Source organism: Ipomoea triloba, chromosome 14 (genome assembly GCF_003576645.1).
Source record: "Ipomoea triloba cultivar NCNSP0323 chromosome 14, ASM357664v1".
Lineage (NCBI taxonomy): Eukaryota > Viridiplantae > Streptophyta > Magnoliopsida > Solanales > Convolvulaceae > Ipomoea > Ipomoea triloba.
Window position 1 is genome coordinate 7,511,709 of NC_044929.1, and position 13,047 is coordinate 7,524,755.

General features: G+C 34.3%; 2 protein-coding genes across 3 annotated transcripts; one reads left to right on the forward strand and one right to left on the reverse strand.

Annotated features, from left to right (window-relative positions):
* Positions 1-1,907: 1,907 nt before the first annotated feature.
* LOC116004239 (glucan endo-1,3-beta-glucosidase 14-like) lies at positions 1,908-5,534 on the forward strand. 2 transcript variants are annotated; one of them, XM_031244202.1, is made up of 5 exons: positions 1,911-1,956; positions 2,064-2,096; positions 2,178-2,764; positions 4,335-4,787; positions 5,223-5,534. In XM_031244202.1, the coding sequence occupies exons 1-5, from the start codon at positions 1,911-1,913 to the stop codon at positions 5,286-5,288; spliced, it is 1,185 nt and encodes a 394-aa protein (XP_031100062.1). In that variant the 3' UTR covers positions 5,289-5,534. The 2 variants fall into 2 exon arrangements, with proteins under 2 accessions (XP_031100063.1, XP_031100062.1); XM_031244203.1 differs by lacking the exon at positions 2,064-2,096 and having other exon boundaries at positions 1,908-1,956.
* A 4,138-nt stretch (positions 5,535-9,672) lies between these two features.
* Positions 9,673-12,990, reverse strand: LOC116003833 (probable calcium-binding protein CML48). The gene is made up of 5 exons (XM_031243771.1): positions 12,421-12,990; positions 12,246-12,292; positions 11,499-11,671; positions 11,389-11,407; positions 9,673-9,897 (listed from the first exon to the last, which is right to left on the reverse strand). Exons 1-5 carry the CDS (start codon positions 12,827-12,829, stop codon positions 9,790-9,792), a joined length of 756 nt encoding a protein of 251 aa, XP_031099631.1. The 5' UTR covers positions 12,830-12,990; the 3' UTR covers positions 9,673-9,789.
* Between the last annotated feature and the right edge of the window lie 57 nt (positions 12,991-13,047).

Here is a 13,047-nt window from a genome sequence, read left to right on the forward strand (position 1 = left end):
GTTTCCTGGAAAACAAATTAAAAGAACACATTCTAAGGACTTTTTGTAAGAAAAAACTATAGAGAAGTTTGCAAGAGTGCGTGTTGGCTTATCACTTTTGGGAAAACATTTTCCTGGAAAACAGAAAGCACACGCCAAGGAATTTGTATAGAAAATTATAGAAATTTTCAAAAGAAACTTGGCAAATGAAGAGGAAAGAGGAATAAGAATAAAGTGATATCTTTCCTTTGACTCAATATATTTATTTGTGTGTTGGTGGAAAATAGATAGAAATCTCTTGGAAATGTAACCTCTGACAGTAGTGATGGAATAGCATTTCTGATAAAGGGACCCTTTTGGAAAACAACCTATCTGGTTTATACTTTATACAACGGATAAAGTTTAATTAAAAAGGAAAAAAAGAAAGTAAAGAAAAAGAAAAATGATAAGCGTATTTAGCTAAGAAAAATGATAAGCGTATTTAGGTGTATTATTTTTAAGGAAAATGATGAAATAGAACTATACATTTTATACGAAAGTGTAATTAATTCTTAACTTTTAAAAAGTACAATTAAACAGTTCAACTAGTTATTTTGATGTATTGAAACTTTAAAATTGATTAATGACATCCAATAGCAGGTCATTTGCAAGTTATTCAAATTTTGAAAATATCAGCGACCATCGTCCGCCACCGACTTCATCCAAGCATAAGACGACCAGTGGTCGCCTTCTCCATGCGGAGAAGGCAACAACTGGGGTAACCTTCTCCCCTAGATAGGGCGACCACTATGGTTGCCTTCTTCAAAGAGGGCGTCCAATGACCGATCGTCAGTCATCGACCACTAATTTTTCTCAGATTATTACGGTAAATGACCGTCTAAGGCGATTAATTGCAGTCAACAACAAATAGTAACCGTCAATGATGGCCTATATATCAGTAACAGGTTGGTTACCGATACAATCATTATTGCATGGACCATGGTCCACACAGCTGTGTGGACCAAAAATAAAAAGTACATTATTTTTGTACTGAAGGTACATTATTTTTGTACTGTAGGTACATTATTTTAGGGTACATTATTTTTGTACTAAAGGTACATTATTTGATATATACTATCAAATAATGTACCTACAGTACAAAAACAATGTACCTTCAGTACAAAAATAATGTACTTTTTATTTTTGGTCCACACAGCTGTGTGGACCATGGTCCATGCAATAATTTCGATAAATTTGGGCTTATTTGATCCAATTTACTAAGTTGAAAAGTTTAGTTGAACTTTTTAAAAGTTTCAGGGGCCAATTGCATTTTCGTGTAAAGTTGGAGTGCCTATTGACTCTTTTCCCTTATTATTATGATGTGTGATTTTTAAACTTATGACCTTTTATGAACAGATACTACAATGTAATAGAGTTTTTTTTTTTTTTTTGAAGGCACAATGTAATAGAGTTAGTTGTATTAAAAAAAAAAAATTTATGACCTTTTGTATGGTCTAATTTTTATAAAAATTTTGCTTCAATTAAAAATTTAAACTTATATTAATGTTGCATATTTATTATGTATTATGCTCAACAATATGGACATCAAATTTCTACATTCAATTTTTTTATAACTCAAGTTTTTCGGCTTGACTATATTCTCAAGAACCCGCCCCTTAGATTCATCTTGAAACTCAATATCAAATTGTACACTTCTGCTAACAAGAAATCTAACACAAACCAAAATCCCAAATCTCACATTAACACTAAAAACAAGTCTTAAGTGAAAATTTTTGTCTATTTTAGCCGAGAGATTGATCATGTCAATACCATTTGTCATTATATACACGAAGCAGTACTCTATATCTAAATTTAGTAAAGTACTGCTACTGTGTAGTACTTGTATGTATATATAGATACATGCATCTTTGAAGATTGGGTGTGACAAGGCAATGGCCACCAGCTTCAGGCCTCTATTTCTGCTCTTAACTTTCACAGGTTTGCTTATCAGCTTCTTTCTCTCTTCCACCTTCTCAATCTCTGAGTCTATCTGTACCTTTTAATATGCATATATCTTATTCAGTTTTTGTCTTCTTCATGATTAGCTTGTGTTTTGCTCTGTTCTGCAAGTTCTGCAGGTGATGGCCAGAAAAATATATCATATGGTTATTTGAACTTGATCGATTGTTTGGTCTTTAATTTGAAATTGTTGTTCTCAGGTTTAGTTTCTGGAATCTTAAGCGTAGGAGTTGGGATCAATTATGGCCAAATAGCCAACGATCTCCCATCGCCTTCCCGCGTTGCGGTGCTCCTGAAATCCCTAAATATCACTAGGGTTAAGCTCTACGACGCAGATCCTAATGTTCTTTCCGCGTTTTCGAATTCGGAGGTGGAATTCGTGATCGGATTGGGGAACGAGTTTCTGGAGAAGATGATCGATCCTGCACAGACGAAGGCATGGATTCAGCAGCACTTCCAGCCCTACCATGGCGGAACCAAAATCACCTGTATAACCGTAGGAAACGAGGTCTTAACCGGGAACGATACTCAGATGATGAATTTCCTTCTCCCGGCAATGCAGTCAGTTCACGCCGCTCTCGTCGATCTCGGTCTGAGCAACGCCGTGACTGTCACGACGGCGCACGCCTTCTCGGTCCTGACCACCTCGTTTCCGCCTTCCTCCGGCGCGTTCCGGCCGGACCTCGCCGACTATATCCGCCCCATTCTCAGCTTCCTTGCTCAGACCAAGGCGCCGTTCCTCGTAAATGCGTATCCTTACTTTGCATACAAAAGCAATCCCGGTGAGGTATTGATTCGTTTCATACAAGTAACAAACCGCTTTTAATAATTTTTTCTTAGTTTAAAGAAAAAAATACATTTTTAATCATATTATTATTTGGTAGCGGTTTTAGTCTATAACGGTTTACTATTGTGGTATATACCTCTAACTCTTAAAAAAATTTACAATTTTTAACATTTGAAACAACAAAACTATTAAAATCTATTAAAATTTATTTAGTGCATGGATATTTTAATACTTTTTAATATTTATTCTTTACTTATAACCCCTTGTAGTCTTGATATTACACTTATAAAATTTTTAAAAAAAAAAAACTTAATCTTAACAGTTTCGTGTATGAAAAATATGGATAATTTATCACACTTAAGGATAACAGGCAAAATTCTGTGTGAGATCGGTCCGTAAGATGAATCGAGTCAAAATAAAATGTAATATTTATACTGAAAAATCTAATACTAAATCATTAATAAAATATTTATTATTTATATGAGAAAATGTAATACTTTTGAAAAAAATGTAATACTTTTATGTTTTGATTTAAAAGTATTAAATATATTTTATTTAAAGTATTACATTTGAATTTACAAGTAGCAAACACTTGTCAACATTTATAAGGAAAATTGTAATACTTTTGATGAAAAAGGTAATATTTTTAACTCAAAATCTAAAAGTATTGCATTTGTTTTCAAAAGTATTACTTTTTTTCTTATAAATAACAAATACTTTATTCATAATTAATATTACATTTTAAGTATAAGTACTACATTTTTATATTAACTCTACTCATCCAGTCATCCCATCTCACAGATAAGGATATGTGACACGATCGATAAGTGTGAAGTTAGGCAAAAACTTGTTGAGGCCGTCTCATGTATCCTTGTCCGTGAAACGGTCGGGTCAATGTGAAAATGTCTGATGAAGAAAATTAACTCGGGGATCCGAATTAATTAACCCCAATAAATGAAGGAAAATAATGAATAGAAGATAATATAGTGAAAATGACAAAGAACGCGTATATCACGGAGATAAGTTCGTATTAATAGGCTACTGTAAGATGATTACAAAAAGTATGTCAAGCTATTACAAGTGTTTCAAGATGTCTAAATAAGACAAAGGATCGCACTTTTATACTAGCAGCTCCCTAACCACCCCGAAAAGGGAGGGTAGTTATTACAACCTGGACCGCGCCCCGCTGAACACCCCCTCAACCGAGCACCCCTACCCGAGCCCCTAGGGCTTCGATTGAGCACCTTGGACCTTGGCCTAGCCCCTCTAGACCTCAGTCGAGCCCCTTGGGGCTTGGCCGAGCCTCTTGGACCTCGGTCTGAGCCCCCTAGGACTCGGCCGAGCCCCTCTAGGCCTCGGTCGAGCCCCTTGGGCTCGGTCTTGGCCTTAGGCCGGGGCCTTTGTGCCATGGCCCCAACATGGGGCCCCGGGTCAAGCACGGGGCTCAACCTCGGGTTTCAGACCCCTTGCGATCCTTATTCTGCTCTTTCGGGTCGGCTTGGTGCATTCTTAATATATCCATTAATGTCTAAGTTTTAATTAATACTCCTTAGTAATGTAATGCTATCAGGTATCGTTGGAGTATGTACTCTTCCAGCCTAATCCCGGGAGTATTGATCCAATCACGAACTTGAAATACGACAATATGCTGTACGGACAGATTGATGCTGTATATTCTGCAATGAAGGCAATGGGGCACGCCGACGTAGAAGTGAAGATTTCCGAGACCGGGTGGCCGTCGAAGGGAGACTCCGACGAGGTGGGAGCGACGCCGGAGAATGCAGCACTGTATAATGGGAATTTGTTGCAGCGTATTGCGGCCGGAGAAGGTACTCCGGCAAGGCCTTCTGTGCCGGTTGACATATATGTTTTCGCACTGTTTAATGAGAATTTGAAACCTGGTCCGACGTCGGAGAGGAATTATGGGCTGTACTATCCTGATGGTGCTCCGGTTTACAACGTTGGTCGCTTTGGAGCCCAGGGATATCTTCCTGAAATGGATTATTCCGCTTCCAATCCCAGGGTAAGTATTAAGTAATACCAAATTAAAGGAGGTAGAAAATGACACCCTTTTTTTCTCTGAATTATATACTTATAGTGTTTTTTCTTCTAAACTAGTTAGGTATCCATATTAATTTCTCAATTATTTTAAAAGTGGCGATTCCTCCCGTCTTCATAAAAAATAGACATTTTTATCCTTAATAAAATAAATTTAAGAAACTATTAGTTTTATTGGTTTGAGTCAATCAATCATGCGTAACCTAGATTGATTTACTTCATTATAGTTCTTTGTTAGTTAAGATCACATCACGAGATTCAACCCGTACATATCCTCGAGTAGTGACAACTAATTTCTTTCTTCATAAAAAAAAATAAAAAACTTAAAACTAATAGTGAGATTGTATATTTATATATTATGTTAATCATTGTGATAACATTTTCTTGATTGGTTTTTCAGGCACTACCCATTTCCGCTTTTCTTCTGGTTTTCATGGTATGTGTGATGCATGTCTGGAAAGCTTGAAAACAGCCCTGGCCTGAAGACAAAACTCACCCTCTTCCCCCAAGTTTGAAGGACAAAAGCGGTAAAAACTATCGAGATTGATGTGTAATTCTTAAAAGGGTTGAAAACAGAACTATATGTACATAAAATATGAGGTCCACACTTTCTATATTTGTTAGATCATAGATGTATGGTACTTTCCTCCCATTTGTTCAAGCTACTGGTTATATATTTCATTTATTAATTATTATTTTCTTAGTACTCTCATTCAAAGCTACTGGTTATATATTTCGATTTCTATATTTTTATTTCCTCACTCTTTATTTCATTTCATGATGTAACAAATAATATTAAGTTATTTTTATCACGTTAGACTTCAAAAAATGTAACTATATATATACAAATTTGAAAGTAAGAACTATTGAGTAAAAATTTGAAAGTAAGCATAAACATTGAGAACAAAAATAGGAGTGCACGTAATATTGCACATGAAAAGCTTGTTACTCAATATAAGGACAAAATTGCAATTTACAGTTCTAAACTATCAAAGTTTCATGAGTTCTGGGGGTGTATTCAATCAACACTTTCAAAAACTTTCACAGACTTTTAAAGTGATGTATTTTAATTGACTTTTGTAAAGTTCTTGTACATTTTCCTAGAATCTTTTAAACTTTCATCAACTTTGTAAGAGTTTATAAAAATTCGTAGGACAAACATTTATATATAGACTTTTAAAAACGTCTACAAAAGTTATTAAAACTCTAAATTGAATGCACCCTTACAAACATTTCATAACTTTCATTAATACATTATTTATAATTTTCTTACAAAATATATTTTTATAAATCATAAATAAATTAATGCATTGCAAAGAAATAAAAAATAAATATTGATTGTAACAAAAATAAAATATCTACTATACTAATAAGAGCCAAAGAGAGTTAGACCTAAAATGGGTAGAAAAAATGGCGGTCAAATTATTTAATCAAATGGATGGTTCAGATGAATTATTTAATCAAATAGATGGTTAAGATAATTCAGATTAATATTATTAATAGAGATTACCTAATTTAACCTTACTTTTATGATTATCTGTTAAGTTTTCCGTAAAATATATATTCTCTTCTCTGTTAACTTTTAACTTACCCATCAATTTCTATAAGAGAGGTCTTAGGTTCGAACCCATCTCAATCAAATTTGACATAATTAAGTTTCTCAGTCTATTTTACTCTTAATAAATTAGTAGCTACAACAAAAAATGATACATATGTATTTCTTTAATTTAGAATTATGTGTCTACAATATCTTTATTTGAAAAAATTATTCATTATCAAAAAATTAAATTAAATAAGAGAAAATAATTTCATTAGTTATATTGTCTTTATTTTCTCTCATGCAAAGATTCTTAACATTCGAATTTATTAATTGATATTCATTATATTGTCCATTATCTTATTTTTACAATATCTTGTAATTAAATATCAAAGTTATAGTACAAAATAATGTTATATATTTATTTACCAAGTATTTTATTAATACTATGAAAAAAATTTTAAAATAATTTGAAGCTAATTATATTAACTATTTGGGGATTGGTTGACAAAGAGAGTACTCAAATAATAACCCAACAAATTGAAGCAGAATCACTCTATTTTATTCTTATTGAATTAAATAAATTAGTAGTTACACCAAAAAATGATACATATGTATTTCTTTAATACCATGAAAAAATAAAAAAGAATAGTTTGAAACCAATCATATTAACTACTTGGGGGATTTGTTGACAATGAAAGTACTCAAATAACCGATTACCCAGCAAATTGAAGCGAGAAACTACCTTTTAATATCTTTGGAATACATAATATTTTAAATTTTCAAATTTTTATTAATTTATTTATTCTTTTTTCTTAAACTAGGGATTTCTTTATCCATAATAACTCATTCAACAATAATGGTTGAACCAAATGAATCCCAAGCAGAACACCTAAAGGAAAGTCCATAGCTCCTATATCATAATCTCATTGCATGACGTTGTCATCTATGCTACCAACAATAACCGAATTGCAAATAACACACTACCAACAAAAAGGAAGAGAACAAATAGTATGTAAAGATGAAGACAATGACAATGTTACTCAAAAGAGAATTAAGAATACTTAGAAAAATTCAAATTAAAAGTAGTATTTATTTAGACTATCATTTTTACACCAAATATTTAGACTATCGATTATACAAGGTTGCAAACATTTATTTTAATAATAATTATAATGAATTTTCTATATTATCTTGGATTCATATACTTTGAGTTAGATATTTAAATAAAAAAATTCGACATTCAATTACCCATGTATAAACTTCTCCTATATAATCTTGCATTGATATACTTTCAAATATTTATTTAAATATAAACATTGGGCATTAACCCATTCGCGCAATGCGCGTATAAAACTAGTATTATACATAAAAGAAAATATAATAAGTGAACATACAATCAAATTCGAAAATTTTTCAAATTGATTACCAATAATAATAATAATAATAATAATAATAATAATAATAATAAAATTCTCATTAACCAAAGAATCCAAAACTGTTAGGAGGTGTTTGGTAGGATGAAATTATAATTTCATTCCCACCAAACTTCATTTCATGATTTGATGGGAGAGAATTGCAATTCCTAGTGTCATGGGCATAGAGTCCGGCCCAGCACACAACGCCCATGCAGTATCGCGGGGCCCCTCATACTTCGCGAACCAGCCTTACCCGCATACATATGCCAAATTGGTTTCACCCTGTCATAGGCTCATCAGGGGAACGACAATAGCTCCCGACTAGTTGTGCCCTTCGAATCGCATCGGTCCCCTTCATAGTCAAGTCCAAGACCAGCGAAGCTCCCCAAACTCAACCGAGTTGACATGCTTGACTCAGCCAAACCTTAGCATCTAAGGCAAAAACAACCCTTAATGTTATTGTCGCTCCCTCCCTTTACCCATAATGCAAGCTAAACAGTCACCCCATTCATTGATTAGGTCTTAACACGGTCACAAAAAATAGTTCGTGACACTAGGGTTTCTCAGAAATTACAATTCTAAAGTGTAGAATTGTAATTTAATAATAAATTACTCCGTACTATTTTACCATTGTTATTATTCTAATATTATTATTATACATGAACATTTTAGTCTTTATTCATTTTTCTTTTTCAATTCTCAGTCATTCTATTCTTGTCTACCAAACAATGTAATTTAAATCACCACCTTATTCTTTTCCCACGAAATTACAACTGTTTTCTCTTTAATTTCCTCATTCCAACCAAATGCCTTGTTATCTTGTGAAATATTAAAAAGTCAATAATTAAGAGATTGAAATTTGATTTTCCAAAAAAAAAAAAAAAAAGAGATTGAAATTACTATTTCATGTAAATATAGGTACAAAAACGCTATTTTCCTAATTGCATTTATTGTATAGGGTTATGAACGGTAGATACTAGATAGTCCATAGTAAGCACAAAAACAATCCAACTGATACATCGACAAAAACATATCTGATATCTATACCAAAAGTGTGAAGTGCAGATTAATTTACAATCTGAGTAACCCAAAATACATATATACTCTTAGACCTGGCAATTATCGACACGACACGAAACCAGACACGAAAATAATGGGTTAGTGTTTAGTCTTAACATGTCCCGGGTCGTTAACGGGTTGACCCGTTAAGAACCCGTTATGTTTTCGTGTCTTAACAGGTCGACCCGTTAAACCTATTAAAAACCCGTTTAACCCGTTAATATTATCGTGTTAACCCGTTTACACGAACCCGTTTACACAGACCTGTTTAGAACCCGCTAAGAACCATTGTCATTTAGGTGAGAACCATTGTCTTTACAAAATATATCATGAACATGATTAAGAATGAATTTACTACATTAGGCCAAGATCATAAACCAATTATTGATGTTCAATAATATGAAATTTGAAAGTTTATTGTGTTCAATTTTATTCTAAAAACTAATATGGACTTCTTTAATTATGATTTTTGGATGTTATTTTATAATTTTATGAATGTTATAAATTGATTTTTTTGTTAGTTTGTTTGATGGATTGGATTATATGTTTTATTTCTTTTTTATATAACTTAACTTTAAATTTTAGTTTTTAATATATCAATAGATTTAGCGGGTTTAAACAGGTTTCGTTTCATATCGTGTCGATACGATCCGAAATTCGTTAACAAAACGTGTATATCGTGTTAACCTGTTTAACCCGTTAACAAATCGTGTTCGTGTTACAATTTTGAACCCGTTAACCTTAACGTATCGTGTTCGTGTTTAGCATTATCATGTTCGTGTCATTATCGTGTCGACCCGTTAACGAACCCGTATCCACGAATTGCCAGGTCTATATACTCTGTTTCAACAGGCTGAAGGCAATATGCAATCCAGCTAAAAATCATTTTCACTTGAAAGTTGAAACACAGCCAAGAATATTGAGATAATAAAAGACAATGACATCCTTGAGTCCTAGTATGACACAAGAAAAGGAATGATCATAGAGAGGAATTCATCATAACTCAGCTTTGCAGAACCTGTATATCGCGGATCCTTCTCTTTGAACTTCTCGGTCAGGCCCTGAAAAATGGCATTCATAGGTGCGTGAGTTGTACCAATAGTCACGATGAGCACATACATCAATAGAACAACACCATGCCTAGAATAATAACCCCTTCCACAGTTTAACAACTTGAAAAACTGGGTTCAGAGTGTTGAAACACAAAGGATTATGTCTACCTATAGGGTTGCGTCTGATTATGAATAAGTGATTAAATTAACATGTGTCTATATTACTATATATATGTGTACAATGTTTCTTCATTAGAAACATAGAATTATAGTAATATATTGTAATCTTTCAATATTATATACATTTTCTCATTCCTTGATTCTTCATCTCTGCTTCCACCTAAGTGGCGTTGGATCTTTCAAATTCAACACAGAGAATGAGGGTTGCACCTTTAGAAAGGATCTTTATCAACAAATTCAAAGTTTCATGAGCGTTAAAGCTCATACATACAACATCGTCAAACATTCCAAGGTCATGCTGGTAATTAATAAAGCTATTAAGCATATGTTCACTGTTAGTGACAGAACATTTATGCCTTGCTCTTTTTTTTTTTTTCCGTATATAAATACTGTGAATTCCCCTATTCCGCAAAATCATAGCACTAAAATGCATTTCCAACATACTGCTTTGGGCATAGACGCGTATATTTCATTACTGAAAAGATATTCTTCTCTTCCACCTAGAAGTATGATATACCTACCTATTGGATAACTTCTAAAACATTTCAAAGTACTTCAGATACTACTACTTCACGTGTGCCAAATAGTCAAGGTAAGACAACAAGGAATAGATCAGATAAAGATCACTTAATAAAACCAATTAGCAATTGTGAATCCAAAGATTCCTTCAAATTCTTGTACACATTCAATATAATTGACCACTTTCTTAGCATTGAATTGAAGGTCAAATTAGTGTTTTTCAATGTGAGAAATAGTCATTGAAACAATTTGGTTGCACAAGGCACATCGTTGCCAGTTTAGTGAAATAACAGTAGATGTAAATGGGGAAATGCTATGAGCCCAAGTGGAAATTGGCTTACGTAGAGGACACTTGTGAAGACGGTTACTTGATAAATTACTGGGATAGCCACATCGGGTGGCAACTATGAGAAGTGTGGCTGCATAGCTAGACCATTTGTGCTTTTTTATTTTTAACAATTTTCTATTCTCAGATATGTCAGTTCATGTATATTCTTACATATATTCTACTTTCTCCTTGGTAAGAGATCACGAAGCCTGGACCAAGTAACCCATTTTGGATTCCCCATTATTGAAACAGGCATGCCCATTCACCAAACATTAAACTCTAATTCTTTTTAAGAAGTTGGACAACTATAGTTTAGGAATGAGCCAAGCAAGAGCATTTTTATCCGTTCAACCAAATTTCATTTTAAGAAAATTTAGGATGCGTTTCCATAAGAAGGGAGAAACAAGTAGAGAATTCAAAGGAAATCAATGCACAGAAGAACGAGAAAGAGCGGAAGGGAGACCGCAGCATACCTTTACAATCATCCCACATCTGCATTGACAAGAACTAGATGTCAGCAACATAGCTGAAATTGAAACTCTACTTCTATACAAGCATTATTGAAAGAAGCTAGAAGCCTTACTCAACAAAACTATCAAAGTTCAGCTCAGCCCGACCATTTCCACCATCATATCTGGAAACCAGAAGTTGAAGGACAGAAGGTGGCACCATATACCCAAGACTATAGAGAGCATCTCTCAGTTCTGTTGCATCAATTTTCCAACTCCTATCTCTGTCAAACCTTTCAAACGCGGCCTACAAAATAGTTTGATTGAAATACATTAACAGATGAATATCAGGACGTAAGTCGGGCATCGGGAAGAACTGAAGAAGAAAATTATTAGCAACAAGCACCCACACTTTCCAACAGAAAATAGAATTAACCGGTGTAAACTCTTATCTTGACAGTCAAATTGCCCCATTTCAAAACACAACAAAACATCTCATATAGCTTCTTCAATTCAGACTTCTGATGGCTGCAATTTTGCTTGACTAGTCCCTATGTTATTAAAATGAGAAAACATAGTCTGGTTATAATATGCAAGATTAGAATCAGGCGTAATAAGTGATTCACTGCTGCATATCTATTGCATTAAATTGCAGTCTAACAATTATTCATAGAATACTGCATGTCCATCAGTCATTTCCTTAAGCTACAATGAAATCATAACTAAATTCTATTTCTACATAATAGATATGATTGCCAACCAGACTATGCTCAGATCACCTTGAACCAAAAGGAATTGAGCATTGCGAGTGCAAAACACAAAGTTCATAAACAGACAGAATTCGTTTGAGAAGTGGTGGAAAAGAAGAAATTGATGCTCACCCTCCATTGTCCCAAACAACTCCACAAAGCAGCAAACTCCTTAGGGCCTGTTGAACAAGATAAAAGGAAATAATTAAATGAAATACCCCAACAATAAAGACATATATAACGGCAGAAAAGGAGCTGAGGGTGTTAAAAAGGAATAATAGATAAACAGATAGATAGCAGTGCGCACCGATTCTGAGAGAAGATTCAGTTGGGTTCTTGAAGAGAAAGATGAGTAAACGGATTGTGCGAAGACTGAAGTTTTGGTAACCAGAGGAGAGGGCCTGCTGGAGCTCCTTGTCTTCTATGAAGCCGCTGTGATCCCTATCCACCATTTGGAAGCTCCGAATTACATCGGGGTCAGTACCGGGAGGAAAGGCAGTGTATGAAAAGTGGGCGTAGGAACTGCTGCTGCTACTATGAGGGCGAGTCGAAGGTGGAGAAGGACTATGAGGGCGAGCCGAAGGTGGAGAAGGAGCGTAGCTGGGAACGGAGTAAGTTGTGGTTGGATGGTAGGGGTGAGCAATAGAAGGCTCGTCGGTCCCGGGTAAGGGTGGAGCTGAAGGGGAGTAGGCTGCTCTGCCGTTGTAGGACGCCATTGTCGATGCTTGAGAGAGAAAGAGAGAGAGATGGGTCGCGTACGAAATCTTTTTGTTGTTTGACTATATAATAATAATCTGCGAAAATGATATTTAATCGACACGCAACCTGTAATAAGAGTTCTTATTATGAAAGAAAGAGAAAGACTGCTTTCTTTTCCAAATTTAGGATTTCTATCCAATCCCTCCCGCGTGCCACCGACTACCCACTCTCCTAG